The sequence below is a fragment of the Camponotus vicinus genome, unplaced genomic scaffold (genome assembly GCF_025532165.1).
Source record: "Camponotus vicinus isolate PSW18456_S1 unplaced genomic scaffold, iyCamVici1.0 SCAF_3, whole genome shotgun sequence".
NCBI classification, from domain to species: Eukaryota; Metazoa; Arthropoda; class Insecta; order Hymenoptera; family Formicidae; genus Camponotus; species Camponotus vicinus.
This window is the reverse complement of record NW_028141967.1, coordinates 3,819,212-3,847,196: the sequence shown is the minus strand read 5'-3', so window position 1 is coordinate 3,847,196 and position 27,985 is coordinate 3,819,212. Positions and strand designations below refer to the sequence as shown.

General features: G+C 30.6%; 3 protein-coding genes across 7 annotated transcripts; all 3 read right to left on the bottom strand.

Moving 5' to 3' along the window:
* Nucleotides 1-270: 270 nt before the first annotated feature.
* Nucleotides 271-15,098, bottom strand: LOC145969253 (uncharacterized). Its single transcript, XM_083095218.1, has 39 exons — nucleotides 15,018-15,098; nucleotides 14,671-14,935; nucleotides 14,457-14,584; nucleotides 14,059-14,361; nucleotides 13,527-13,651; nucleotides 13,320-13,438; nucleotides 13,118-13,248; nucleotides 12,801-13,009; nucleotides 12,477-12,616; nucleotides 12,198-12,391; nucleotides 11,334-11,486; nucleotides 10,969-11,254; nucleotides 10,746-10,873; nucleotides 10,373-10,654; nucleotides 9,955-10,079; nucleotides 9,770-9,882; nucleotides 9,574-9,704; nucleotides 9,381-9,465; nucleotides 7,733-7,850; nucleotides 7,391-7,530; nucleotides 7,084-7,283; nucleotides 6,163-6,309; nucleotides 5,824-6,088; nucleotides 5,610-5,737; nucleotides 5,204-5,515; nucleotides 4,701-4,825; nucleotides 4,507-4,619; nucleotides 4,306-4,436; nucleotides 3,956-4,167; nucleotides 3,631-3,776; nucleotides 3,341-3,534; nucleotides 2,420-2,563; nucleotides 2,058-2,322; nucleotides 1,835-1,962; nucleotides 1,473-1,742; nucleotides 993-1,117; nucleotides 799-911; nucleotides 598-728; nucleotides 271-489 (listed from the first exon to the last, which is right to left on the bottom strand). The coding sequence occupies exons 2-39, from the start codon at nucleotides 14,906-14,908 to the stop codon at nucleotides 340-342; spliced, it is 6,447 nt and encodes a 2,148-aa protein (XP_082951344.1). The 5' UTR covers nucleotides 14,909-14,935; nucleotides 15,018-15,098; the 3' UTR covers nucleotides 271-339.
* Nucleotides 15,099-16,048: 950 nt separating this feature from the next.
* On the bottom strand, nucleotides 16,049-17,805 carry LOC145969252 (uncharacterized). Of its 2 annotated transcripts, XM_083095217.1 has the most exons (4): nucleotides 17,498-17,805; nucleotides 17,173-17,312; nucleotides 16,877-17,076; nucleotides 16,049-16,131 (listed from the first exon to the last, which is right to left on the bottom strand). In XM_083095217.1, exons 1-4 carry the CDS (start codon nucleotides 17,575-17,577, stop codon nucleotides 16,108-16,110), a joined length of 444 nt encoding a protein of 147 aa, XP_082951343.1. In that variant the 5' UTR covers nucleotides 17,578-17,805; the 3' UTR covers nucleotides 16,049-16,107. The 2 variants fall into 2 exon arrangements, with proteins under 2 accessions (XP_082951343.1, XP_082951342.1); XM_083095216.1 differs by lacking the exon at nucleotides 16,049-16,131 and having other exon boundaries at nucleotides 16,785-17,076.
* Nucleotides 17,806-18,981: 1,176 nt separating this feature from the next.
* LOC145969250 (RCC1 and BTB domain-containing protein 1-like) lies at nucleotides 18,982-27,752 on the bottom strand. Of its 4 annotated transcripts, XM_083095212.1 has the most exons (21): nucleotides 27,412-27,752; nucleotides 27,086-27,225; nucleotides 26,790-26,983; nucleotides 25,931-26,074; nucleotides 25,609-25,852; nucleotides 25,395-25,522; nucleotides 24,992-25,300; nucleotides 24,458-24,582; nucleotides 24,251-24,369; nucleotides 24,049-24,179; nucleotides 23,735-23,940; nucleotides 23,404-23,543; nucleotides 23,108-23,307; nucleotides 22,261-22,413; nucleotides 21,902-22,181; nucleotides 21,680-21,807; nucleotides 21,307-21,588; nucleotides 19,712-19,836; nucleotides 19,519-19,631; nucleotides 19,323-19,453; nucleotides 18,982-19,214 (listed from the first exon to the last, which is right to left on the bottom strand). In XM_083095212.1, exons 1-21 carry the CDS (start codon nucleotides 27,489-27,491, stop codon nucleotides 19,074-19,076), a joined length of 3,513 nt encoding a protein of 1,170 aa, XP_082951338.1. In that variant the 5' UTR covers nucleotides 27,492-27,752; the 3' UTR covers nucleotides 18,982-19,073. The 4 variants fall into 4 exon arrangements, with proteins under 4 accessions (XP_082951338.1, XP_082951339.1, XP_082951340.1 ...); XM_083095213.1 differs by lacking the exons at nucleotides 26,790-26,983; nucleotides 27,086-27,225 and having other exon boundaries at nucleotides 25,931-26,045; XM_083095214.1 differs by lacking the exons at nucleotides 27,086-27,225; nucleotides 27,412-27,752 and having other exon boundaries at nucleotides 25,931-26,045; nucleotides 26,790-26,922.
* Nucleotides 27,753-27,985: the final 233 nt, after the last annotated feature.

The window sequence follows — 27,985 nt, the reverse complement described above, 5'->3', positions numbered from 1 at the left end:
TAATCTCGAGGCATAAATATTATATTTGATAATACAATGATTATAATACAATAATTATTATATATTCCCTATATTATATATTCCCTTTTCGAGAAGACAATAATGTCAAAAAAAAATCGTATTAGATCAATTTTTTATGATAGCATAAAATTTTTATCTAAGAATTGAATCAATTTTGAAAATATCTTAATTGATAAATAAAAATAATAAATAAAAATTATATATTGTACATTTATATTATGTAATATAAATGAAACAAAATTAACTGGACATGTATAGTTTCATTGATGCATGTATAGGAATAAAAAAAACGATCTGCGATTTAGCTGAAAACTTATATCAAAAGAATGATATTCCGAAAGTATTTTCTTCAGCTGCTCTGCGCATAAAATTATCCTTTGTACTCGTGTCTAACTTAATATACTCTTCCGATAGTACTACAGCTTTCATGTGACGCAGAGCAAACTGGAAGCACAATTCCTCGAGTTCCTGTAATTCACATGATATTCGATGATATATTATACGCACGTAAATAGATACATTCCAATTAATAAATTCCAACATTAATAGTAATTAACTCCAAACTGTGATACTTACCTTAGCATTGCATTCTATCGCCTTATTGTAGAAGAAGGCTACATTTGACACAGTGATGACCTTCTTTATTTTCTGACTGCAATCTTTTACAAGATTGGTTTCACAATACATGTCGGCCAATTCCATAAGTTCTGAAATAAAGTGTCGTTTCAGTTTCTGAATTGTAAGTTTGTGATAATTTACGTTTACAGTTTTAATTACCTAATGCGTTCTCCGAAGGTAAATCGATTATGCCGGTATATAAATATTTCAAAAAGGCTTTATAAACGATGTAAGAAAATTTCTCCCATATCGTGCACACTGAATCCGATATGCTATCAAAAAACAATGTTTGTCATTACGTAACGAAAGTTGAGAAATTCTGAATAAGAGTATCAGTTCTTTTCTAAGTTTACCTTTGAATATTTTCAGCCCAATCATGCTGAAACATGTTTTTAAAATACTGACAACGAATCTTAAGGATAGCCCTGTGAACATAAATAGGTCGTCCTTCGACTCGTATGGTGAAATCACTCGTCAACTGAAGAACAAATTATTAAATAATTTAATAAGACTAGATTAATATAAAAATTAGCATAAAAATACATAACTCTTTACTTTCCACTTTACTATATAATACTTAATTTAATACACACAAACACTTATAATTCAATATATGATTGGAATGAGACCTAAAGTCTTAATCAAAACAATCATTAACGATTGCAATTTATATTTTCTAGTAGAAGAAAGTTTTAATTCTTTCTTACAAAATCTACAAATTTCTTACAAATCTCTATTCTTTTATATCAACCAAATTAAAATGAAAATATGTATTACATATAGTTTTATGCTACATAAATAAAAAATGCATACAGAATAATAATGAGACATACCGGGTCATCAAATACTGTTCTTAGCGATTCCAATACATTCAATACTTCTTCAACATTATTCAAATTATTCGTGAATACAATCAATGGTTTGTGCATACTGTGCGCAAACGCGTCATAAATGTTCGAAAACTTCGTGGGGAACGGGATAGGAGTAGAGCATCCTAGATGAAAGTGACCCCACACATAGATAATCCTATCATAGCTAACGGCTACGCTCAACTCCCCATTAGCAGCGATATCCAAAACCTTTCCCATTTCGGGAACGTTCACCTGTCGATCGTATCTTTCCTTATTATTCTGTTCCTTGTTTCACTCATCATGGCAATTATTAAAAAGTTTTTTATAAATAATTCATAAGTTACCACGGTCGGACTGGAGCGTTTCCTATTGTTATTTACACCCACTTGTCCAAGTAAGTTATCGCCCCAGGCATAGACTTCTCCTTTATTTGTGAGCGCCAATGTATGAGTGTATCCGCAGACTACCTTAACTAAAACGTCAATCTCTCATGAAGATATTCGATAATGTAACATTCTTAGAGATAAATTTTAAAAAACCTCAGACATAAATTTTAAAAAAATTTACCTATTTTATCCGAGAGTCTGATAATTTCGCGTGGGTATTCGTAATAAATTTGCGTCCGGTCGATTGAAATCTGGCCGTTCCAGTTACAGCCCCAACCATATATTGTATTTTCGTCAGTTACAACTATGTTGAATTTATCACCAGACGCGATATGAACAACATTCTTCTTCTCCAATCCATGTTTTACTTGCCTTATACTAGCATTAAAAGAATCTGAGTTTTCACTACAAATCTGCTCTTGAAATTTTTGTCCCCAAGTATACACCTAAATTACAAACAATTGTTTAATTTATATGAATGTTTATATGAATGTTTATAAGAATGTCTGTTATCGTTGTGTGATAGTTTAATCTTTTACTAACCTTTCCATCGCTAGTCAGACCGAGACCATAACAATATCCGTATCTGATGTCCACGATACACTTGTCGCTTAAGCCGGTGATTTGAGTAAACGTGGGTACGTCGTATTGATCACGACACCAATCGTACTTTTTCGCGAAATAAACCTTTCAAGAAAAGCATAGCTGTAATACATTTTTTTTATCTGATTCGCTGAATCACATTTAGAATATTTAAGTACGAAAGCACTACTAGAAAAAACTTGACAATAAATTCATGATAAAGTTTGATCCCAGACAGCACAAAAAGGCCAAAAGATGTCTTAAAGACGTCTTAAAGTCTTTTAGACGTCTTTAAGTCGTCTTTTAGATGTCTTTTGGACATGTGTGCTGTCTGGGATATTATTCCATCCTAAGAGTACTTTTCAACTTGATAAATTTATATAAATTCATTGGCCATGTTGATACATGTAAAAGAATTTAAAGTTTTCTCATATTTTTAAAATATTACGTAACTAAGTGTGTATGTATTGCTTTATTTTTACAACCAGATTGAATGTAAAGAATTAAAAATTAGGTGCTGCAATATCTGCTTTTCTATATCCGTTAGAGATATTTTCAAAATTACTTTCGTAATTTTTTTCTTGTTAAGAAAATAAAAAATACATTGTTACAATCTTTCACATAATAATTTTAAAAATATTTGCATGTCGAAATAAATATTATGGCCAAATATCTGTTCTTCTAATCAAAGCAATTTATTTATTTAATATATATTCTTAATTATAATTTATCTACTTATATTTTATTATGATTTCACACATATGTGTACATCTAATAATTTTCATTTTCACTTATTCCCGAAGAAAAGTTCATGCTTTAGGGATATAAAACCTCCTAAAATCAATTTTATTCATTCAAGAAATATATAAAGTTCTGATATACCTCTCCCTCTTCTGTAAGTGCCAGGATAACATTATCGCTGTGTGCAAAGGTCTTTATATTTTTTCCACACAATTCTTCTACCCTTTTTGGGCAGAGAGCAGTATTTATAGTATTCAAATAAGAAATTCCATCCTGACCTAAGCTATAGACATTCTTGTCCTTCGTTACAATTATAACTTGTCTATTACAATTACCTTCAAAATATTATAATATATAATATATATAAAAATGTATAAGAGTAACAATATTATATAGCCAAAAAGACTATAATGAAAAATGGTAAATTTTACCATATACCACAACCATGTGAATATGTGAGATAAATTCCGACTTTAGCTGATGAAAGAACGGCCAATTTTTAAGATCGTTTTTCGCTGACGTTATCTTCTCCGCTAGAATGTATCGCAAGATTCTCTTCTCATATTTTTGCATTTCACTATAAATTATTTGATAACTTTAAATTTAATTATCTGCTCATTCATTTTAATTTGAATTAAGTATACTTCGTGTCATCGCACACTTTTAGTATTCTTCTATTACCTTGCTCTGTGATTATTTCACTATCGCCCAGCAACAATATAAAAAGGAAGAGAAAAACAATGATGTAAAACTTACTCTTTTTCGTTAGTTGTTGTTTCTGAGTTTCTCTTTTCTTCATCTCCCGGGGAACAAAACTTTTTCGACGACATGGTAGTAACGCGACTTTGTGTCGCTGCTCTGTGTGTAAACTTAGCCTGCGTACTCGTGTCTAATTTAATATAATCTTCGGATAATGTGTTAGCTGTCATGTGACGCAAAGCAAACTGGAAGCAGAACTCCTCGAGTTCCTAAAATTCACATGATATTCAAAGATATATTGTACACATAAATAAATATATTGCAATTAATGAATTCCAATATTAATAATTTCCAATATTAATAATTTCCAATATTAATAGCGATTAACTCTGAATTGTAGTACTTACCTTAGCATTGTACTCGATCGCTTTATTGTAGAAGACTGCTACATTTGACACAGTAATGGTTTGCTTTATTATCTGACTACAATCTTTTTTAAGATTAGCTTCACAATACATGTCGGCCAATTCCATAAGTTCTATAATGAAGTGTCGTTTCAGTTTCTGAATTGTAAGTTTGTGATAATTTACGTTTACAGTTTTAATTACCTAATGCGTTCTCCGAAGGTAAATCGATTATGCCGGTATATAAATATTTCAAAAAGGCTTTATAAACGATATAAGAAAATTTCTCCCATATCGTGCACACTGAATCCGATATGCTATCAAAAAACAATGTTTGTCATTACGTAACGAAAGTTGAGAAATTCTGAATAAGAGTATCAGTTCTTTTCTAAGTTTACCTTTGAATATTTTCAGCCCAATCATGCTGAAACATGTTTTTAAAATACTGACAACGAATCTTAAGGATAGCCTTGTGAACATAAATAGGTCGTCCTTCGACTCGTATGGTGAAATCACTCGTCAACTGAAGAACAAATTATTAAATAATTTAATAAGACTAGATTAATATAAAAATTAGCATAAAAATACATAACTCTTTACTTTCCACTTTACTATATAATACTTAATTTAATACACACAAACACTTATAATTCAATATATGATTGGAATGAGACCTAAAGTCTTAATCAAAACAATCATTAACGATTGCAATTTATTTTTTTCTATATAGAAAAAAATTTTCCAATTTTTTCTTACAAAATCTACAAATCTCTTACAAATCCCTATTATATATTTTTCATACCGACCAACCAAGCTAATATGAAAAATATGTATTATATATACTTAATTTTACTATATATAATACAAAAAAGTACATACAAAACAATAATATGAAACATACCGGATCATCGAATGCCGCTCCTAGGAATTCTAATATATTTAATATTTCTTCAATATACTTGTAATTGTAATTATTCGTAATTCCTTCAGTGTGTAAAGAATCATGTACAATCAACAGCTTGCACATAATATCTTTCCACAAACTGTACGCAAACACATCAAAAATCCTTGAAAATTTCGTGGGAAAAGGTTGAGTAATCTTTTGATCGAAGTAGTAACCCCATACATAGATGGTCCTATCATAGCCGACGGCAACGCTCATCAGACCACAGACATCAACATTCAAAACCTTTCCCATTTGAGGCACGTTAACCTGTTGATTGTATCATTTTTTAATATATCATTTCTCGTTCCACTCAGCACGTGGTGATTATTAAAAAGTTTTTTAATTTTCATTCATAAATTACCACAATCGGATCGAAGGATTTCAAGTTGTTATTTGCGCCCACTTGTCCACTACTGTTACTGCCCCAGGCATAGATCTCTCCTTTATTTGTGAGCGCCAACGTATGCGCGTCTCCGCAGACCACCTTAACTAAAACATCAATCTTTTATGAAGATGATCGATACTGTAATATTCTTAGGGACCAAATCTCAGACATAAATTTATAAAAAATTTACCTATTTTATCCGAGAATGTGGTAATTTCGCTTGGGTATACGTATTGTTCTTGCGACTGTACGGTTGAAATCTGGCCATGCTCGTTGCTGCCCCAACCATATAGTTTGTTTTCGTCAGTTATAACCATATTGAATTTTTTACCACACGCGATATGAACAACATTCTTCTCCTCCAATCCATGTTTTACTTGTCTCACACTATCATTAAAAATGGCTGTGTCTTTATTACCATCCTGCATGTAAATATTGTCTTCCCAAGCATACACCTAAATAACAAACAATTGTTTAGCTTAAGAGAATGATTATCGTTATCATTGTGATAGTTTAATCTTTTGCTTACCTCTCCATCGCTGGTCAAAACGAGAAAATGATGTTCGCCGCATGCAATGTTCACGATATGTTTCTTGTTAAAACCGGGGACTCGAATAAATGCTTCGATAGGCCGTCCCTTATTTAATGTGGGTTTATCGATTTTCCAGAAGTAAACCTTTTTAAAATAGTTCAATTGTAATACATTTTTTGATTTTTTGAACCTCATTTTATATTCAGAATATTACATTTAAATATGAAAGCACTGCTAAAAAAGACTTAACAGAAGATTAATAATGAAGTTTGATATTATTTCTCCCTAAATGTTTTTCTATTTAATAAATTTATATTATTGGCCATATTTATACTTATGAAAAAACTGGACGTTTTCTCATACTTTTAATATATAATGAAACTAAGTGTGTGTGTGTATTGATTTAATTTTTACAATTACTTTGAATGTAAAAAATTAAAAATGTGCTGCAATCTCTGCTTTTCTTTGTTAATAAAATATTTTCAAATTTTTATTATCATATTCTTGTCTCTTATTAAGAAAATAAAAGTTACATCATTACAATCTTTCCCATGATTTAATTTTAAATATCATACTTTTAAAAATATTTGTATGTTGAAATAACTATTATGGCCAAAAATTTGTTCTTCTAAGCAATTTATTCATTTAATAAAAATTTTAATTAATTTATCTATTTATATTTATATATTATATTTTATTATGACATTTCACACACATGTATATAAGTACATATATACACATATATATATGTATAAATTTTCATTTCCACTTGTTTCCTCTAAGAAACGTTTACAATTCAGAAGGCTATAAAATCTCATTCTATATCATTCTTATCTTTCAAGCAAGTTAAAATTTATTTATTTCTAGAAACTCAAATATGCCAAGGCACATTCAAAGGATATGAACTCTTTGATATACCTCTCCCTCTTCTGTAAGTGCCAGGATAAAATAGGAGCTGCAAGCAAAGGTCTTTATGTTTTTTCCACACAATTCTTCTATCTGTTTCAAGTCAGAAACAATATGTATGTCACTAGTCTTCGAACAATCATTTTCATTATAATTTAAATTGTACACATTCTTGTCATTCATCAAGATTATAGCTCCTCTACCACAGTTACCTTCAAAATATTATAATATATTATGATATATATATATATATATATATATATATATATATATAATGAAAAATATAATGAACAATATAATGAAAAATGGTAAATTTTACCATATATCATAATCATGTGAATTTGTGAGATAAATTCCGGCTTCAGCTCATGAAAGAACGGCCAATGTTTAAGATCCATTGGAGTTATCTTTTCCGCTAGAACGCATTGCAAGATTCTCTTCTCATATATCTGCATCTCACTACAAATAATTTAATAACTTTAAGTTTAGTTACCTCATTTTGATTACCTCACTTTGATTGAAGTAATTATACTTCATGTCATCGCACGGTTCTTAATAGTTTTCATCTATTATCTTGCCGACATCTGCCATTATATCGACATCGCTATCGCCCTTCAGTAACTAGTGAAAAGAGAGAGAAAAGCAAAGCTATCAAACTTACTCCATTTCGTCAGTTGTTTCTAAATTTCTCTTCTCTATATCTTCCGGGGAACAGAAATTTTCCGATGAACTCGACATGATAGAAACGCGACTTTGTGTCGACAGGGGTTGAAAAATGCCTTTTCTTCTTCTTATTCTCTCAAACAGAACACATTCGAAATGCACTTATTACTTTCTTTGCTAAAAGATCAAGTCGAAACGCACTCATACGATGATAAAAGTAATTGAAAATGGATGAAATGCTATTTCTCTGCATCACGTGTTCTTCACAGTTCCTCCTTTGTCGAATGTTGCCACTTTAGTGAGACCACGATGCAACCACATGGTACCAAAAATGCTAAGGCCCTTGCGCAAGGCTAGACAACGGGCAATGGGAACAGGGAATAGAAACCATTCACCAATAAATACATGGAATAGAAAATATTCGCCAATAGGAGAAGAGAATACATACTTCTTATTGCCTGTTGCCTAGCATTGTGCAAAGGCCTCTATTCTTCTCTATCTGGCAAGAGTGGAAGGGGATGTATACACTTATAATCGATGAGTTTCGCTTACTTTTTCGGAAGAATTAAGAATTTCCTCCAAGTGAGTACTTTTATACGAATAACGAATAAAAATACACGTACTTGTAAAAACATGTACAGGAATCAACAGAGAGATATTATTTCAACTTGAGGAACGTGCGGGCAGAAACGTGCGACGTACTTTGCATGTGATTTCATGCACACTGAACTGAAAAATATATGTCATTTATATATGCATATACGTGTATATGTATATGTTATTATTAGTATTTATTTATGAATTAAATCCTCTAATTTATTTTCTTAATTCCATATATAAATTGACAGAGATTTAAGTATATGAAGTTTACAATCAAGATGAGAGTATCCAAGTTTTATGACGGTTATTTATACCTATACAATTTTGCCTACTCGCGCAAAAATTTTCTTTGTCGCCATCCGATTAAATGAATTACATTAAATGAAAAATATGCTAACTAGGGCGACACTGAGAAGAAATAGAATGGATTTATAATTTCTTCTTTCCATTACAACTAATCAATTCTTTAATTATAATTACATATTGCATGTATATAAAAGATCTATATTATACATATATAAGAAAAAAATTATTTATACTGTAAATGATTTCCTGATTGAAATTTTTATTATTATTTTTCTGTGTCTTTTATGATCTCGATGGATTTTAATATGTTTTTAGTGATTCTTCTACTTTTATATTCACTTTTTGATAAAAGACAGTAGTGAGAGAAAAAAAATTTCTTATGAGAAATAAAATTTATTATTTCTTTTTAAATTCAAACTTATTATTTAAAAATTTCAAATTTATTATTTAAGAATTGAATCAATTTTGTAAATACTTCAATTGATAAATAAAATTAGATAAAATTATATATTGTATTGTATTATATATTATATTGTAATATATTTATATTACGTAATATTATGTTAAACTATGGAATGGTAACTGGAACAAAGTTTACTTTATTCGATATTTATAGCTAAATTGATGCATGTACAGAAATAAAAAAACTATCTGGGATTTAGCTCGAAACTTATGTCAAAAGAATCATATTCCGAAAGTATTTCCTTTAGCTGCTCTGCGCATAAAATTATCCTTTGTACTCGTGTCTAACTTAATATACTCTTCTGATAGTACTACAGCTTTCATGTGACGCAAAGCAAACTGAAAGCAGAATTCCTCGAGTTCCTGTAATTCACATGATATACGATGATATATTGTACGCAAATAAGTAAATACATTGCAATTAATAAGTTCCAACAGTAATAGTAATTAACTCCAAACTGTAATACTTACCTTAGCATTGCATTCGATTGCCTTATTGTAGAAGAAGGCTACATTTGACACAGTGATGGCTTTCTTTATTATTTCGCTAGAATCTTTTATAAGATTAGTTTCACAATACATGTCGGCCAATTCCATAAGTTCTGTAAAGAAGTGTTTCAGTTTCTGAATTGTAATTTTGTGATAATTTACGTTTAGATTCAATTACCTAATGCGTTCTCCGAAGGTAAATCGATTATGCCGGTGTATAAATATTTCAAGAAGGCTTTATAAACGACGTAAGAAAATTTATCCGATACGGTGTACACTGAATCTGATATGCTGTCAAAAAACAATGTTCGTCATTATGTAACCAAAGTTGAAAAATTCTAAATAATTCTTTTCTAAGTTTACCTTTGAATATTTTCAATCCAATCATGTTGAAACATGTTTTTAAAATACCGACAACGAATCTTAAGGATAGCCTTGTGAACATAAATAGGTCGTCCTTTGACTCGTATGGTAAGATCATTCGTCAACTAAAGAACAAATTATTAAATAATAATATTAGATTAATATTTTTCACTTTTAATATTATAATTCAATATAGGACTGGATTGAGACCAGAAGTTTTAATCAAAACAATCATTAACGATTGCAATTTATATTTTCTAGTAGAAAAAAGTTCTAGTTCTTTTTTACAAAATCTACAAATTTCTTACAAATCTCTATTCTTTTATACCAATCAAATTAAAATGAAAATATGTATTACATATAGTTTTATGCTATATAATAAAAGGATGCATACAGAATGCATAACAATGAGACATACCGGGTCATCAAATATTGCTCTCAAAGACTCCAATATATTCAATACTTGTTCAACATACTTGAAATTATTCGTAAATACAATCAATGGTTTGAGCTTGGATATCCGCAGACTGTGCGCAGACACGTCATGAATCTTTGAAAACTTCGTAGGAAACGGGATAGAAGTATGATATTCGTAATAAAAGTGACCCCACACGTAGATGATCTTATCATAGCCAACGGCAACGCTCAAGTTATCATAAGCAGCGATATCCAAAACCCTTCCCATCTCGGGGACGTTCACCTGTCAATCATATCTATCCTTATTATTCTGTTCCTCGTTCCACTCATCATAGCAATTATTAAAAAGTTTTTATCAATAATCCATGAGTTACCACTGTCGGACCGGAGGGTTTTCCGTTGCTATTTACACCTACTTGTCCAAAATTGTTATCGCCCCAGGCATAGACTTCTCCTTTATTTGTGAGCGCCAACGTATGCCCGTCTCCACAGACCACCTTAACTAAAACGTCATTCTCTCATGAGGATGTTCAAAACTGTAACATTCTTAGAGATAAATTTAAAAAAATCTCAGACATAAATTTAAAAAAAATTTACCTATTTTATCCGAGATTTGTTTATTGTATCCTGAGATTTCGTGTGGGTATTTGTAATATTCTTGCGACTGGACGATTGAAATCTGGCCTTTCCAGTTAGAGCCCCAACCGTATAGTTTATTTTCGTCAGTTACAATTATGTTGAAATATGAACCACACGCGATATGGACAACTTTCTTCTTCTCCAATCCATGTTTCACCTGCCTTGGCACCCTAAAATGGGCTGTGTTTTCGTTACCAACCTGACTATCATTTTCTTCCCAATCATTATCTCCCCAAGCATACACCTAAATTACATACAATTGTTTAGTTTATTAGAATGATTATTATCGTTATTACTGTGTGATAGTTTAATTTTTTACTTACCTCTCCATCGCTAGTCAGAGCAAGACCATAACATTGTCCGCATTCGATGTCCACGATACGCTTGTCGCTTAAGTCGGCGACTCGAATAAACGTGTATACGTAAGGAATCTCACAACTGAAAATGGTCTTTTTCGCGATTTCACAGAAATAAACCTTTCAAAAATAGAATAGCTGTAATACATTTTTTGATCTGATTTTCTGAATCACATTTGGAATATTTAAGTATGAAAGCACTCGAAAAGATTTGACAAAAAATTCATGATAAAGTTCGATATTATTTCATCCTAAGTACTTTTCAACATGATAAATTTATATAAATTTATTGGCCATGTTGATACATGTAAAAGAAAGTTTGAATGTTTGAAAGTTTTCTCTCATTTTAAAAATATTACGAAACTAAGTGTGTGTGTGTGTGTGTGTGTGTGTGTGTGTGTGTGTATTGCTTTAATTTTTACAACCATATTGAATGTAAAGAATTAAAAATTAGATGCAGCAATATCTGCTTTTCTATGTCCATTAGAGATATTTTCAAAATTATTTTCGTAATTTTTATCTTATTAAGAAAATGAAAATTACATCATTACAATCTGTCACATATTAATTTTAAAAATATTTGCATGTTGAAATAAATATTATGGCCAAATATCTGTTCTTCTAATCAATGCAATTTATAATATTTATTTAACATATATTCTTAATTATAATTTATCTACTTATATTTTATTATGAGTTCACACACATGTGTATATGTAATAATTTTCATTTTCACTTGTTCCCGAAGAAGAAAAGTTCATGCTTTAGGGATGATATAGAATTTCCTAATATCAATTTTATTCAATCAAGAAGTATATAAAACTGATATACCTCTCCCTCTTCTGTAAGTGCCAGGATGAAATACCAGCTGTGTGCAAAGGTCTTTATATTTTTTCCACACAATTCTTTTATTTCTTTTAAATAGAGAGCAGTATGTGTGTCGTCAGTCTTCAAATGTTCTTTATAATCTAAGCTGTAGACATTCTTGTCCTTCGTCGTAATTATAGCTCCATTATCACAGTCATCTAATTTAATGCCATGGTATAAGGAATAATATCACATAATGAAAAAGACAATACAATGAAAAGGAAAAAAAAAGATAAATCTTACCATAAACCATAACCATGTGAATTTGTGCGATAAATTCCGGCTGTAGCACATGAAAGAACAGCCAATGTTTAAAACCTATTGGAATTATCTTTTCCACTAGAATGCATTGCAAGATTCTCTTCTCATACTTTTGCATCTCACTACAAATAATTTGATAACTTTAAGTTTAGTTACCTGCTCATTTACATTAATTTGAATTAATTGTACTTTACGTCATCGTACGGTTCTTGTTTTCACCTACTATCTTGCCATTATTTCAACATTACTATCGTAGAGTTGCAACTTGTATAGAAAGATAGAGAAAAACAAGACCGTCGAACTTACTTTCTTTTAGTTGTTGTTTCTGAATTTCTCTCCTCTACATTTTTATTCGGAGAATAGAATGTCGACGACGTGATAGTAACGTCATTTTCTATCGCTGCTCTGTGTGTACACTTAACCTGAGTACTCATATCTAATTTATTATAATCTTCCGATAATGTCTCAGCTGTCATGTGACGCGAAGCAAACTGGAAGCAGAACTCCTCGAGTTCCTAAAATTCACATGATTTTCGCCGATATATTGTACACATAAATAAATACATTACAATTAATGAATCCCAACATTAATATCAATTAACCCTGAACTGTAAAATACTTACCTTAGCATTGTATTCGATCGCTTTATTGTGGAAGAATGCTACATTTGACACAGTGATGGTTTGCTTTATTATCTGACTGCAATCTTTTTTAAGATTGGTTTCACAATATATCTCAGCCAATTCCATAAGCTCTGTAATGAAGTGTCGCTTCAGTTTCTGAATTATAATTTATGATAGCTCTAATGTTTACAACCCCAGTTACCTAATGCGTTCTCCAAAGATAAATTGATTGTGCCGATATACAAGTATTTCAAGAAGGCTTTATAAACGATGTAAGAAAATTTATCCGATATGGTATATACTGGTGACGAATCGGATGTACTGTCAAAAAGCAACATGTGGCATTATGTAATAACCAAAGTTGAAAAATTCTCAATAAAAATTCCAGTCTCTTTTTCTAAATGTTTACCTTTGAACATCTTCAGCACAATCATGGTGAAACATGTTTCTGAAATACTGGCAACGAATATTAAGAATAGCCTTGTGAACGTAAATAGGTTGTCCTTCAACTTGTATGGTAAAATCGCTCGTCAACTGAAGGACAAAAATTAATGAATAATTTAATAAGATTAGATTAATATAAAAATTATTATAAAAAATACATAACTTTTTACTTTTCACTTTTAATTCAATATATAATACTAAATTCAATACTTAATTCAATACACACACACACACACACATATTTACTTAAAATTCAATATATGACTGAAATGAGATCTAAAGTTTTAGTCGAAACAATCATTAATGATTGCAATTTATTTTTTTCTGTATAAAAAAAATTTTTCACAATTATTTTTTACAAAAATTTACAAATCTCTATATTCTTTTATACCAACCAACCAATCTAATATGTAAATATGTATTATATATATTTAATTTTACTATATATATATAAATAATGCAAAAAAGTGCATACAGAAGAATAACATGAAACATACCGGATCATCAAATGCTGCTTCTAAAGATTCTAATATATTTAATATTTCTTCAGTATACTTGTAATTGTAATTATTCGTAATTCGCACAGTGTGTACAGAATCATGCACAATCAATGACTTGCGTCTCCAGAACCTGTGCGCAAACACATCAAGAATCCTTGAAAATTTCGTGGGAAAAGGTTGGGTAATCTTTTGACCGAAGTAATCACCCCATACATAGATCGTCCTATTATAGCCGACGGCAACGCTCAAGTGACCACAGGCGTCGACATTCAAAACCTTTCCCATTTGTGGCAAGTTCACCTGTTGATTGTATCATTTTTTTATTATATCATTTCTCGTTCCACTCAGCGCGTGGCGATTATTAAAAAGTTTTTTAATTTTCATTCATGAATTACCACGATCGGATCGGAGGATTTCAAGTTGCTATTTACGCCCACTTGTCCCCAACTGTTATCGCCCCAGGCATAGATCTCTCCTTTATTTGTGAGCGCCAACGTGTGCATGTATCCGCAGACCACCTTAACTGAAACATCAATCTCTCATGAAGATGATCGATACTGTAATATTCTTAGGGACCAAATCTCAGACATAAATTTATAAAAAATTTACCTATTTTATCCGAGAATGTGGTAATTTCGCGTGGGTATACGTATTGTTCTTGCGACTGTACGGTTGAAATCTGGCCATGCTCGTTGCTGCCCCAACCATATAGTTTGTTTTCGTCAGTTATAACCATATTGAAATTATCACCACACGCGATATGAACAACATTCTTCTTCTCCAATTCATGTTTTACTTGTCTCACGCTACCATTAAAAATAGCTGGGTTCTCATTACCATCCTGCATATAATAATTGTCTCCCCAAGCATACACCTAAATTAAATTACAAACAGTTGCTTAGTTTATGAGAATGATTATTATCGTTATCATTATGATAGTTTAATCTTTTGCTTACCTCTCCATCGCTGGTCAAAACGAGAAAATGAAGATCGCCGCATGCAATGTCTACGATACGTTTCTTGTTAAAACCGGAGACTCGAATAGGTGTAAACTTGGTAGGCCATCTCTCAGTGAAACTGCGTTTATAAAATTTCCAGAAGTAAACCTTTGAAAAATAGTATAATTATAATAAATTTTTTGATTTTTTGAATCTTATTTTATGTTTAGAATGTTAATTTAAATATGAAAGAACTGCTAAAAAAAACTTAACAGAAGATTAATAATGAAGTTTGATATTATTTCTCCTTAAATACTTTTCTATTTAATAAATTTATATTATTACCTATTTTTATACTTATGAAAAAACTGGATGTTTTCTTATATTTTTAATATATTACGAAACTAAGTGTGTGTGTGTGTGTGTGTGTGTATGTGTGTGTGTTTATTGCTTTAATTTTTACAATCACATTGAATGTAAAAAATTAAAAATGTGCTGCAATCTCTGCTTTTCTTTGTTAATAAGATAGTCTTCTTTTTTTTTATATTTTTTTTCTTATTAAGAAAATGAAAATTACATAATTACAATCTTTCACAACCCATAATTTAATTTTAAATACCTTAATTTTAAAAATATTTGTATGTTGAAATTACTATTATGGTCAAATATCTGTACTTCTAAGTAACTGATTTGTTTAATAAAAATTTTAATTCATTTATCTACTTATTTTTATATAGCATATTTTATTGTGATTTCACACGCATGTATATAAATTTTCATTTTCACTTGTTTCCTCTAAGAAACGTTTACAATTCAGGCTATCAAATCTCAATTTATATCATTCTTATCTTTTAAGCAAGTTAAAATTTATTTATTCCTAGAAACTCAAATATGCCAAGGTACATTCAAAGAATATGAACTCTTTGATATACCTCTCCCTCTTCTGTAAGTGCCAGCGCGAAATACGAGCTGCGAGCAAAAGTCTTTATGTATTTTCCACACAATTCTTCTATCTTTTTTAAATCGTGAGCAATATGTATGTTACTAGTCTTTGAACAATCATCTTCACCATAACCTAAACTGTACACTTTCTTGTCCTTCGTCACAATTATAGCTCTATTATCACAGTCACCTTCAAAATATTATTATTTATAATATATATATATATACATATATATATATATATATATATATATATATATACACATACATATATGTATATATATATATATATATATTGATATACTGATATTTGATATTATTTCATCCTAAATACTTTTTAACACGATAAATTTATATAAGTTCATTAGTCATGTTGATATATGTAAAAGAATTGAAAGTTTTCTCGCATTCTTAAAATATTACGAAACTAAGTGTCTATGTGTGTGTGTGTGTGTGTGTGTGTGTGTGTGTGTGTGTGTGTGTGTGTGTGCGCGTGTGTGTGTGCGTGTGTGTGTATTACTTTAATTTTTACAACCAGATTGAATGTAAAGAATTAAAAATTAGGTGCTGCAATATCTGCTTTTCTATATCCGTTAGAGATATATTTAAAATTATTTTCGTAATTTTTATCTTATTAAGAAAATAAAAATTACATCATTACAATCTTTCACATATTAATTTTAAAAATATTTGCGTGTTGAAATAAATATTATGGTCAAATATTTGTTCTTCTAATCAAAGCAATTTATTTATTTAATATATATTCTTAATTATAATTTATCTACTTATATTTTATTATGATTTCACACACATGTGTATATGTAATAATTTTCATTTCCACTTATTCCCTAAGAAAAGTTCATGCTTTAGGGATGATATAAAACCTCCTAATATCAATTTTATTCAATCAAGAAATATATAAAACTCTGATATACCTCTCCCTCTTCTGTAAGTGCCAGGATGAAATACCAGCTGTGTGCAAAGGTCTTTATATTTTTTCCACACAATTCTGCTATCTGTTTTAAGTAGGGAGCAATATGTATGTCACTAGTCTTCGAGCAATCATCTTCACTATAACCTAAACTGTACACATTCTTGTCCTTCGTCACAATTATAGCTCTATTATCACAGTCACCTTCAAAATATTATAATATATAATATATATGAAAATGTATAAGTAACAATATTACATAGCAAAAGAGACAATATAATGAAAAATGGTAAATTTTACCATATACCGTAAACATGTGAATTTGTGTGATAAATTCCGGCTTTAGCACATGAAAGCACGGCCAATGTTTAAGATCCATTGGAATTATCTTTTCCGCTAAAACGCATTGCAAGATTCTCTTCTCATATTTCTGCATCTCTCTGTAAATGGTTGATAACTTTCAGTTTAATTGTTTATTCACTTTAATTTGAATTAGTTGTACTTCATGTCATCGCACAGTTCTTGTCTTCATCTAATATCTTGCCGACATCTGTGATTATTTCGACATCGCTATCGCCCATCAGTAACTTGTAAAAAGTTAAGAGAAAAGCAAAGCTATACTTACTCTTTTTCGTTAGTTGTTGTTTCTGAATTTCTCTTCTCTATATCTTCCGGGGAACAGAATTTTTTCGATGAACTCGACATGATAGAAACGTGACTTTGTGTAAGCAGGGATTGAAAAATGCTTTTTCTTTTTCGTTTTCTCTCAAACACAACTCATTCAAAACGCTCTTATTACTTCCTTCGCAGAAAGATCAAGTCGAAACGCACTTATGCGATAATAAAAATAACTGAAAATAGATGAAAAACTACTCTTCTGCACCATGTGTTCTTCACAGTTCCTCTCTTGTCGAATGTTATCACTTTAGTGAGACCACGATGCAACCACGTGGTACCAAAAAATGCTAAGGCCCTTGCGCAAGGCTAGGCAACGGGCAATAGGAACAGGGAATAGAAACCATTCACCAATAAATACACGGAATAGAAAATATTCGCCAATAGGAGCAGAGAATACATACTTCTTATTGCCTGTTGCCTAGCATTGTGCAAAGGCCTCTATTCTTCTCTATCTGGCAAGAGTGGAAGGGTTTGTATACACTTATAATCGGTGAGTTTCGCTTACTTTTTCGGAAGAATTAAGAATTTCCTCCAAGTGAGTACTTTTATACGAATAACGAATAAAAATACACGTACATGTAAAAATGTATGCAGGAATCAGCAGAGAGATATTATTTCAACTTGAGGAACGTGCGGGCAGAAACGTGCGACGTACTTCGCATGTGATTCGTTGCCTCACTGAAGTGAACAAACATATGTCATATATATACATATACCTACGTGTATATGTATATGTTATTATTAGTATTTATTTTTGAATTAAATCCTCTAATTTATTTACTTAATTGCATATATAAATTGACAGAGATTTAAATGTATAAAGTTTATAACCAACATGAAAGTATCCAAGTTCTATCGCAGTTATTTATAATTTATTTACAATCGATACAATTTTGTTTACTCACAAAGATTTTCTTTGTCGCCATCCGATTAAATGAATTACTTTAAATGAAAAATATGCTAATTAGGGGGACACTGAGAATTAGAATTAGAATGGATCTGTAATTTCTTCTTTCCATTTCAACTAATCAATTCTTTAATTATAATTGTTGTATGTATATAAAAGATCTATATTATATATAAGAATAAAATTATCTATACTGTAAATGATTTTCTGATTGAAAGTTTTAATATTTTTCTCTATCTCTATGATCTCGATGGATTTTAATATATTTTCAGTGATTCTTCTCTTTTCATATTCACATTATGATAAAAGACACTAGTGAGAGAAAAAAAATTTCTTATGAGAAATAAAATTTCTTATTTTGTTTTAAATTCAAACTTATTATTTAAGAATTTCAAATTTATTATTTAAGAATTGAATCAATTTTGTAAATACTTCAATTGATAAATAAAATTAGATAAAATTATATATTGTATATTTATATTACGTAATATTATGTTAAACTATGGAATGGTAACTGGAACAAACTTTACTTTATTCGATATTTATAGCTAAATTGATGCATGTACAGAAAGAAAAAAACAATCTGGGATTTAGCTCGAAACTTATGTCAAAAGAATCATATTCCGAAAGTATTTCCTTTAGCTGCTCTGCGCATAAAATTATCCTTTGTCCTCGTGTCTAACTTAATATACTCTTCTGATAGTACTACAGCTTTCATGTGACGCAAAGCAAAGTGGAAGCAGAATTCCTCGAGTTCCTGTAATTCACATGATATACGATGATATATTGTACGCAAATAAGTAAATACATTGCAATTAATAAGTTCCAACAGTAATAGTAATTAACTCCAAACTGTAATACTTACCTTAGCATTGCATTCGATTGCCTTATTGTAGAAGAAGGCTACATTTGACACAGTGATGGCTTTCTTTATTATTTCGCTAGAATCTTTTATAAGATTAGTTTCACAATACATGTCGGCCAATTCCATAAGTTCTGTAAAGAAGTGTTTCAGTTTCTGAATTGTAATTTTGTGATAATTTACGTTTAGATTCAATTACCTAATGCGTTCTCCGAAGGTAAATCGATTATGCCGGTGTATAAATATTTCAAGAAGGCTTTATAAACGACGTAAGAAAATTTATCCGATACGGTGTACACTGAATCTGATATGCTGTCAAAAAACAATGTTCGTCATTATGTAACCAAAGTTGAGAAATTGTGAATAAGAGTACCAGTTTTTTTCTAGTTTACCTTTGAATATTTTCAGTCCAATCATGTTGAAACATGTTTTTAAAATACTGACAACGAATCTTAAGGATAGCCTTGTGAACGTAAATAGGTCGTCCTTCGACTCGAATAGTAAGATCACTCGTCAACTGAAGAACAAATTATTAAATAATAATATTAGATAATAATTATTAAATAATAATATTAAATTAATAATTATTAAATAATGATATTAGATTAATATAAAAATTATCATAAAAATAGGTATTTTTTCACTTTTAATATTATAATTCATTATAGGACTGAATTATTGAGACCAGAAGTTTTAATCAAAACAATCATTAACGATTGCAATTTATATTTTCTAGTAGAAAGAAGTTTTAAATCATTCCTACAAAATCTACAAATTTCTTACAAAAATCTCTATTCTTTTATATGAACCAAATTAAAATGAAAATATGTATTACATATAGTTTCCCAGATAGCAAAGTCTGTAGAAAGCAAATCATACCAAGTGTCTGCTATCAACTAATGTTAGCAAAAAAGTTATAAATTTAATACTGAAACTGTTATTATCGATTAAGTTGACAAATTGATGTCAAAAATCGAGCAGAGTCTGCTCACAGAATCTGACGCAGATTTGTGGCAGAAACCAAGCAGGATCTGCTAACATGACTTGATATCAGATTGTCGGCAGAAACCAAGCAGGATCTGCGTGCGCGTAATTTGACTGCAGATTGACGGCAGAAGTGAAACAGGGTTTGCATGCGTGATCTGGTAACAAATTGGCAACAATCTGCATTTGATTCGATAGTTCCTTCGCTTACCACTATGTGATATACTTTCTTGCAATCAAATTTCTGTCAGAAATATATATAAAGTCGCGATTATTAATAAAAGATTAAAAATAGTAACTAATTCTATCACTTTAATTTCTGATATCTGATACAAGCACATGAGATTCAAAATATTAAATTGATTGGAATCAATAGAATAAATGGAAAATTATTCATTTACTACCTTTGAAGTATAAAGAAATAATTTAATTCTAAATAAATTATATATCAAGTTTTATAAGTTAAATTTAATTACTTTCGCCATTTACTTTATTATTAATTTAATTAAATTGAACTAGTCCTTCACTATGAGAAATATAACTATATAACGATATAACATATAATATATTACATATTATATGTTATATTAGAAGAAAATTGTAATTCATCAATAATAGTCTTATTTAGCATAATAATCAATTTTGTTGCATTTATATTACATATTTATATGAATGACCAGAAACTGCAGATTCTGCTCAGAATTTGCTGCCAATCTGCCGTCAGATTACGCGCGCGCAGATCCTGCTCGGTTTCTGCCGACAATTTGACGTCAAGTCATGTTAGCAGATCCTGTTCGGTTTTTGCTAATAATCTGCTGTCAGATTGTGTGAGCAGGTTCTGCTAGCAAATCGTGAGCTTATTGCGGACATAATTGCGGATGCCAATCTGCTAGCAACTTTTGTGAAAATCTGTCGCCAATCTGCTGGCAAATTGCGCGCATTTTGCTTATCGGGTTTATGCTACATAATTAAAAAATGCATACAGAATAATAATGAGACATACCGGGTCATCAAATACTGCTCTTAGCGATTCCAATATATTCAATACTTCTTCAACATACTTGAAATTATTCGTAAACACAATCAATGAATTGTGCATGCTTCTCCACTTACTGTGCGCAAACGCGTCATGAATGTTCGAAAACTTCGTGGGGAACGGGATAGGAAAAAAGTTTTCTTTATAAAAGTGACCCCACACATAGATAATCCTATCATAGCCAACGGCAACACTTAAATCATGACAAGCAGCGATATCCAAAACCTTTCCCATCTCGGGGACGTTCACCTGTCGATCGTATCTTTCCTTATTATTCTGTTCGTCGTTCCACTCATCATAGCAATTATTAAAAAGTTTTTATCAATAATCCATGAGTTACCACTGTCGGACCGAAGGATTTCCCGTTGTTATTTACACCTACTTGTCCACAATTGTTATCGCCCCAGGCATAGACTTCTCCTTTATTTGTGAGCGCTAACGTATGCCTGTCTCCACAGACCACCTTAACTAAAACGTCATTCTATCATGAGGATGTTCGAAACTGTAATATTCTAAGAGATAAATTTTAAAAAATCTCAGACATAAATTTTAAAAAATTTACCTATTTTATCCAAGATTTGTTTATTGTATCCTGAGATTTCGTGTGGGTATTTGTAATATTGCGAATGGATGATTGAAATCTGGCCTCCACAGTTATAGCCCCAACCGTATAGTTTATTTTCGTCAGTTGCAACTATGTTGAATTCTGCACCACACGCGATTCGGACAACTTTCCTTTTCTCCAATTCATGTTTCACCTGCCACGGCATACTAAAATGAGCTATGTTTTCGTTACCAACCTGACTATCATTTTCTTCCCAATTATATCCCCAAGCGTACACCTAAATTACATACAATTGTTTAATTTATTAGAATAATTATTATCGTTATTACTGTGTGATAGTTTAATTTTTTACTTACCTCTCCATCGCTAGTCAGAGCAAGACCATGACACCGTCCGCATCCGATGTCCACGATACGCTTGTCGCTTAAGCCGGCAACTCGAATAAACGTGGATACGTCAGAAGTCTCGCTACTGAATATCGGATTCTTCGCGATTTCGCAGAAATAAACCTTTCAAAAATAACATAGCAGTAATACATTTTTTAATCTGATTTACTGAATCACATTTAGAATATTTCAGTATGAAAGCACTACTTGAAAAGACTTGACAAGAAATTCAGTTTGATATTATTTCATCCTAAGTACTTTTCAACACGATAAATTTATATAAATTCATTGGTCATGTTGATATATGTAAAAGAATTGAAAATTTTCTCGCATTCTTAAAATATTACGAAACTAAGTGTCTATGTGTTTGTGTGTGTGTGTGTGTGTGTGTGTATGTATTGCTTTAATTTTTACAACCAGATTGAATGTAAAGAATTAAAAATTAGGTGTTGCAATATCTGCTTTTCTATATCCTTTAGAGATATTTTTAAAATTATTTTCATAATTTTTATCTTATTAAGAAGATAAAAATTACATCATTACAATCTTTCACATATTAATTTTAAAAATATTTGCGTGTTAAAATGAATATTATGGCCAAATATTTGTTCTTCTAATCAAAGCAATTTATTTATTTAATATATATTCTTAATTATAATTTATCTACTTATATTTTATTATGGTTTCACACACATGTGTATATGTAATAATTTTAATTTTCACTTGTTCCCTAAGAAAAGTTCACGCTTTAGGGATGATATAAAACCTTCTAATATCAATTTTATTCAATCAAGAAATATATAAAACTCTGATATACCTCTCCCTCTTCTGTAAGTGCCAGGATAAAATACCAGCTGTGTGCAAAGGTTTTCATATTTTTTCCACATAATTCTTCTATCTGTTTTAAGTCGGGAGCAATATGTATGTCACTAGTCTTCGAACAATCATCTTCACTATAACCTAAACTGTACACATTCTTGTCCTTCGTCACAATTATAGCTCTATTATCACTGTTACCTTCAAAATATTATAATATATAATATATATAAAAATGTATAAGTAACAGTATTACATAGCCAAAAAGACAATATAATGAAAAATGGTAAATTTTACCATATACCGTAACCATGTGAATTTCTGGGATAAATTCCGACTTTAGCAGATGAAAAAACGGCCAACTTTTAAGATCCATTGACGTTATCTTCTTCGCTAGAATGCATTGCAAGATTCTCTTCTTATATTTTTGCATCTCACTACAAATAATTTGATAACTTTAAGTTTAGTTACCTGCTCATTCACATTAATTTGAATTAATTGTACTTTATGTCATCGCTCGGTTCTTGTTTTCATCTATTATCTTGCCATCTACGATTATTTCAACATTACTATCGCCCAGCAACAACTTGTACAGAAAGGTAGAGAAAAACAAGACCGTCGAACTTACTTTTTTTTAGTTGTTTCTGAATTTCTCTCCTCTACATTTTTATTCGGAGAATAGAATGTCGACGACGTGATAGTAACGTCATTTTCTATCGCTGCTCTGTGTGTACACTTAACCTGAGTACTCATATCTAATTTATTATAATCTTCCGATAATGTCTCAGCTGTCATGTGACGCGAAGCAAACTGGAAGCAGAACTCCTCGAGTTCCTAAAATTCACATGATTTTCGCCGATATATTGTACACATAAATAAATACATTACAATTAATGAATCCCAACATTAATATCAATTAACCCTGAACTGTAAAATACTTACCTTAGCATTGTATTCGATCGCTTTATTGTGGAAGAATGCTACATTTGACACAGTGATGGTTTGCTTTATTATCTGACTGCAATCTTTTTTAAGATTGGTTTCACAATATATCTCAGCCAATTCCATAAGCTCTGTAATGAAGTGTCGCTTCAGTTTCTGAATTATAATTTATGATAGCTCTAATGTTTACAACCCCAGTTACCTAATGCGTTCTCCAAAGATAAATTGATTGTGCCGATATACAAGTATTTCAAGAAGGCTTTATAAACGATGTAAGAAAATTTATCCGATATGGTATATACTGGTGACGAATCGGATGTACTGTCAAAAAGCAACATGTGGCATTATGTAATAACCAAAGTTGAAAAATTTTCAATAAAAATTCCAGTCTCTTTTTCTAAATGTTTACCTTTGAACATCTTCAGCACAATCATGGTGAAACATGTTTCTGAAATACTGGCAACGAATATTAAGAATAGCCTTGTGAACGTAAATAGGTTGTCCTTCAACTTGTATGGTAAAATCGCTCGTCAACTGAAGGACAAAAATTATTGAATAATTTAATAAGATTAGATTAATATAAAAATTATTATAAAAAATACATAACTTTTTACTTTTCACTTTTAATTCAATATATAATACTAAATTCAATACTTAATTTAATACACACACACACACACACACATATTTACTTAAAATTCAATATATGACTGAAATGAGATCTAAAGTTTTAGTCGAAACAATCATTAATGATTGCAATTTATTTTTTTCTGTATAAAAAAAATTTTTCACAATTATTTTTTACAAAAATTTACAAATCTCTATATTCTTTTATACCAACCAACCAATCTAATATGTAAATATGTATTATATATATTTAATTTTACTATATATATATAAATAATGCAAAAAAGTGCATACAGAAGAATAACATGAAACATACCGGATCATCAAATGCTGCTTCTAAAGATTCTAATATATTTAATATTTCTTCAGTATACTTGTAATTGTAATTATTCGTAATTCGCACAGTGTGTACAGAATCATGCACAATCAATGGCTTGTGCATGCGTCTCCAGCAACTGTGCGCAAATACATCAAAAATCCTTGAAAATTTCGTGGGAAAAGGTTGGGTAATCTTTTGACCGAAGTAATCACCCCATACATAGATCGTCCTATTATAGCCAACGGCAACGCTCAAGTGACCATAGGCGTCGACATTCAAAACCTTTCCCATTTGTGGCAAGTTCACCTGTTGATTGTATCATTTTTTATTATATCATTTCTCGTTCCACTCAGCGCGTGGCGATTATTAAAAAGTTTTTTAATTTTCATTCATGAATTACCACGATCGGATCGGAGGATTTCAAGTTGCTATTTACGCCCACTTGTCCCCAACTGTTATCGCCCCAGGCATAGATCTCTCCTTTATTTGTGAGCGCCAACATGTGCATGTATCCGCAGACCACCTTAACTGAAACATCAATCTCTCATGAAGATGATCGATACTGTAATATTCTTAGGGACCAAATCTCAGACATAAATTTATAAAAAATTTACCTATTTTATCCGAGAATGTGGTAATTTCGCGTGGGTATACGTATTGTTCTTGCGACTGTACGGTTGAAATCTGGCCATGCTCGTTGCTGCCCCAACCATATAGTTTGTTTTCGTCAGTTATAACCATATTGAAATTATCACCACACGCGATATGAACAACATTCTTCTTCTCCAATCCATGTTTTACTTGTCTCACAATACCATTAAAAATAGCTGTGTTTCCATTGTCTTCCCAAGCATACACCTAAATTACAAACAATTGTTTAGCTTAGAGAGAATGATTATTATCATTATCATTGTGATAGTTTAATCTTTTGCTTACCTCTCCATCGCTGGTCAAAACAAGAAAATGACGATGGCCGCATGCAATGTCCACGATACGTTTCTTGCTAAAGCCGGAGACTCGTGTGGACTTGATAGACCATCCCTCTGTGAATCTGTGTTTATCGAATTTGCAGAAGTAAACCTTTTAAAAGTAGTATAGTTGTAACACATTTTTTGATTTTTTGAATTTTATTTTATGTTTAGAATATTAATTTAAGTATGAAAGCGCTGCTAACGAAAACTTAACAGAAGATTAATAATAAAGTTTGATATTATTTCTCCATAAAAACTTTTCGATTTAATAAATTTATATTTTTATCTATTTTTATATTTATAAAAACACTGGATGTTTTCTTATATTTTTAATATATATTGAAACTACGCGTGTGTGTGTGTATTGCTTTAATTTTTACAATCACATTGAATGTAAAAAATTAAAAATGTGATGCAATCTCTGCTTTTCTTTGTTAATAAAATATTTTTAAATTTTTCTTTTTTATATTTTTTTTCTTATTAAGAAAAAGAAGTTACATTATTACAATCTTCCACCCCATAATTTAATTTTAAATATCTTAATTTTAAAAATATTTTAAAAATATGTTGAAATAACTATTATGGCCAAATATGTGTACTTCCAAGCAATTTATTAATTTAATAAAAATTTTATTTAATTTATCTACTTATTTCTATATAGTATATTTTATTGATTTATGATTACACACACATGTATATATGTATAAATTTTCATTTCCACTTGTTTCTTCTAAGAAACGTTTATAATTCAGAAGGTTATAAAATTTCTATATCAATCTTATCTTTCAAGCAAGTCAAAATTTATTTATTCCTAGAAACTATACCTCTCCTTCTTCTGTAAGTGCCAGGATGAAATATATGCCATAAGGTGTACATGCAAAGGTCTTTATGTTTTTTCCACACAATTCTTTTATTTCTTTTAAATAGAGAGCAGTATGTGTGTCGTCAGTCTTTAAATGTTCTTTATAATCTAAGCTGTAGACATTCTTGTCCTTCGTCACAATTATGGTTCGATTATCTTCAAAATATTATGATGTATTATATATATATATACATATATATACACGTAACATTATTACATAATCAAAACGAAAATATAATGAAAAATGGTAAATTTTACCATATATCATAATCATGTGAATTTGTCGGATAAATTCCGGCTTTAGCACATGAAAGAACGACCAATGTCTAAGATCCGTTGGTATTATCTTTTCCGCTAGAACGCATTGGAAGATTCTGTTCTCATATATCTGCATCTCACTATAAATAATTTAATAACTTTAAGTTTAGTTACCTCATTCACTTTGATTGAATTAATTATACTTCATGTCATCGCACGGTTCTTGTTTTCATCTATTATCTTGCCGACATCTGCGATTATTTCGACATCGCTATCGCCCATCAGTAACTTGTAAAGAGTTAAGAGAAAAGCAAAGCTATACTTACTCTTTTTCGTCAGTTGTTGTTTCTGAATTTCTCTTCTCTATATCTTCCGGGGAACAGAATTTTTTCGATAAACTCGACATGATAGAAACGTGACTTTGTGTAAGCAGGGATTGAAAAATGCTTTTTCTTTTTCGTTTTCTCTCAAACACAACTCATTCGAAACGCTCTTATTACTTCCTTCGCAGAAAGATCAAGTCGAAACGTACTTATGCGATAATAAAAATAACTGAAAATGGATGAAAAACTACTCTTCTGCACCACGTGTTCTTCACAGTTCCTCTCTTGTCGAATGTTGCCACGTTAGTGAGACCACGATGCGACCACGTGGTACCAAAAATGCTAAGGCCCTTGCGCAAGGCTAGACAACGGGCAATAGGAACAGGGAATATAAACCATTCACCAATAAATACACGGAATAGAAAATATTCGCCAATAGGAGAAGAGAATACATACTTCTTATTGCCTGTTGCCTAGCCTTGCGCAAGGGCCTTAGCATTTTTGGTACTACGTGGTAGCATTCTGCAAAGGCCTCTATTCTTCCCTATCTGACAAGAGTAGAAGGGGATATATGTAA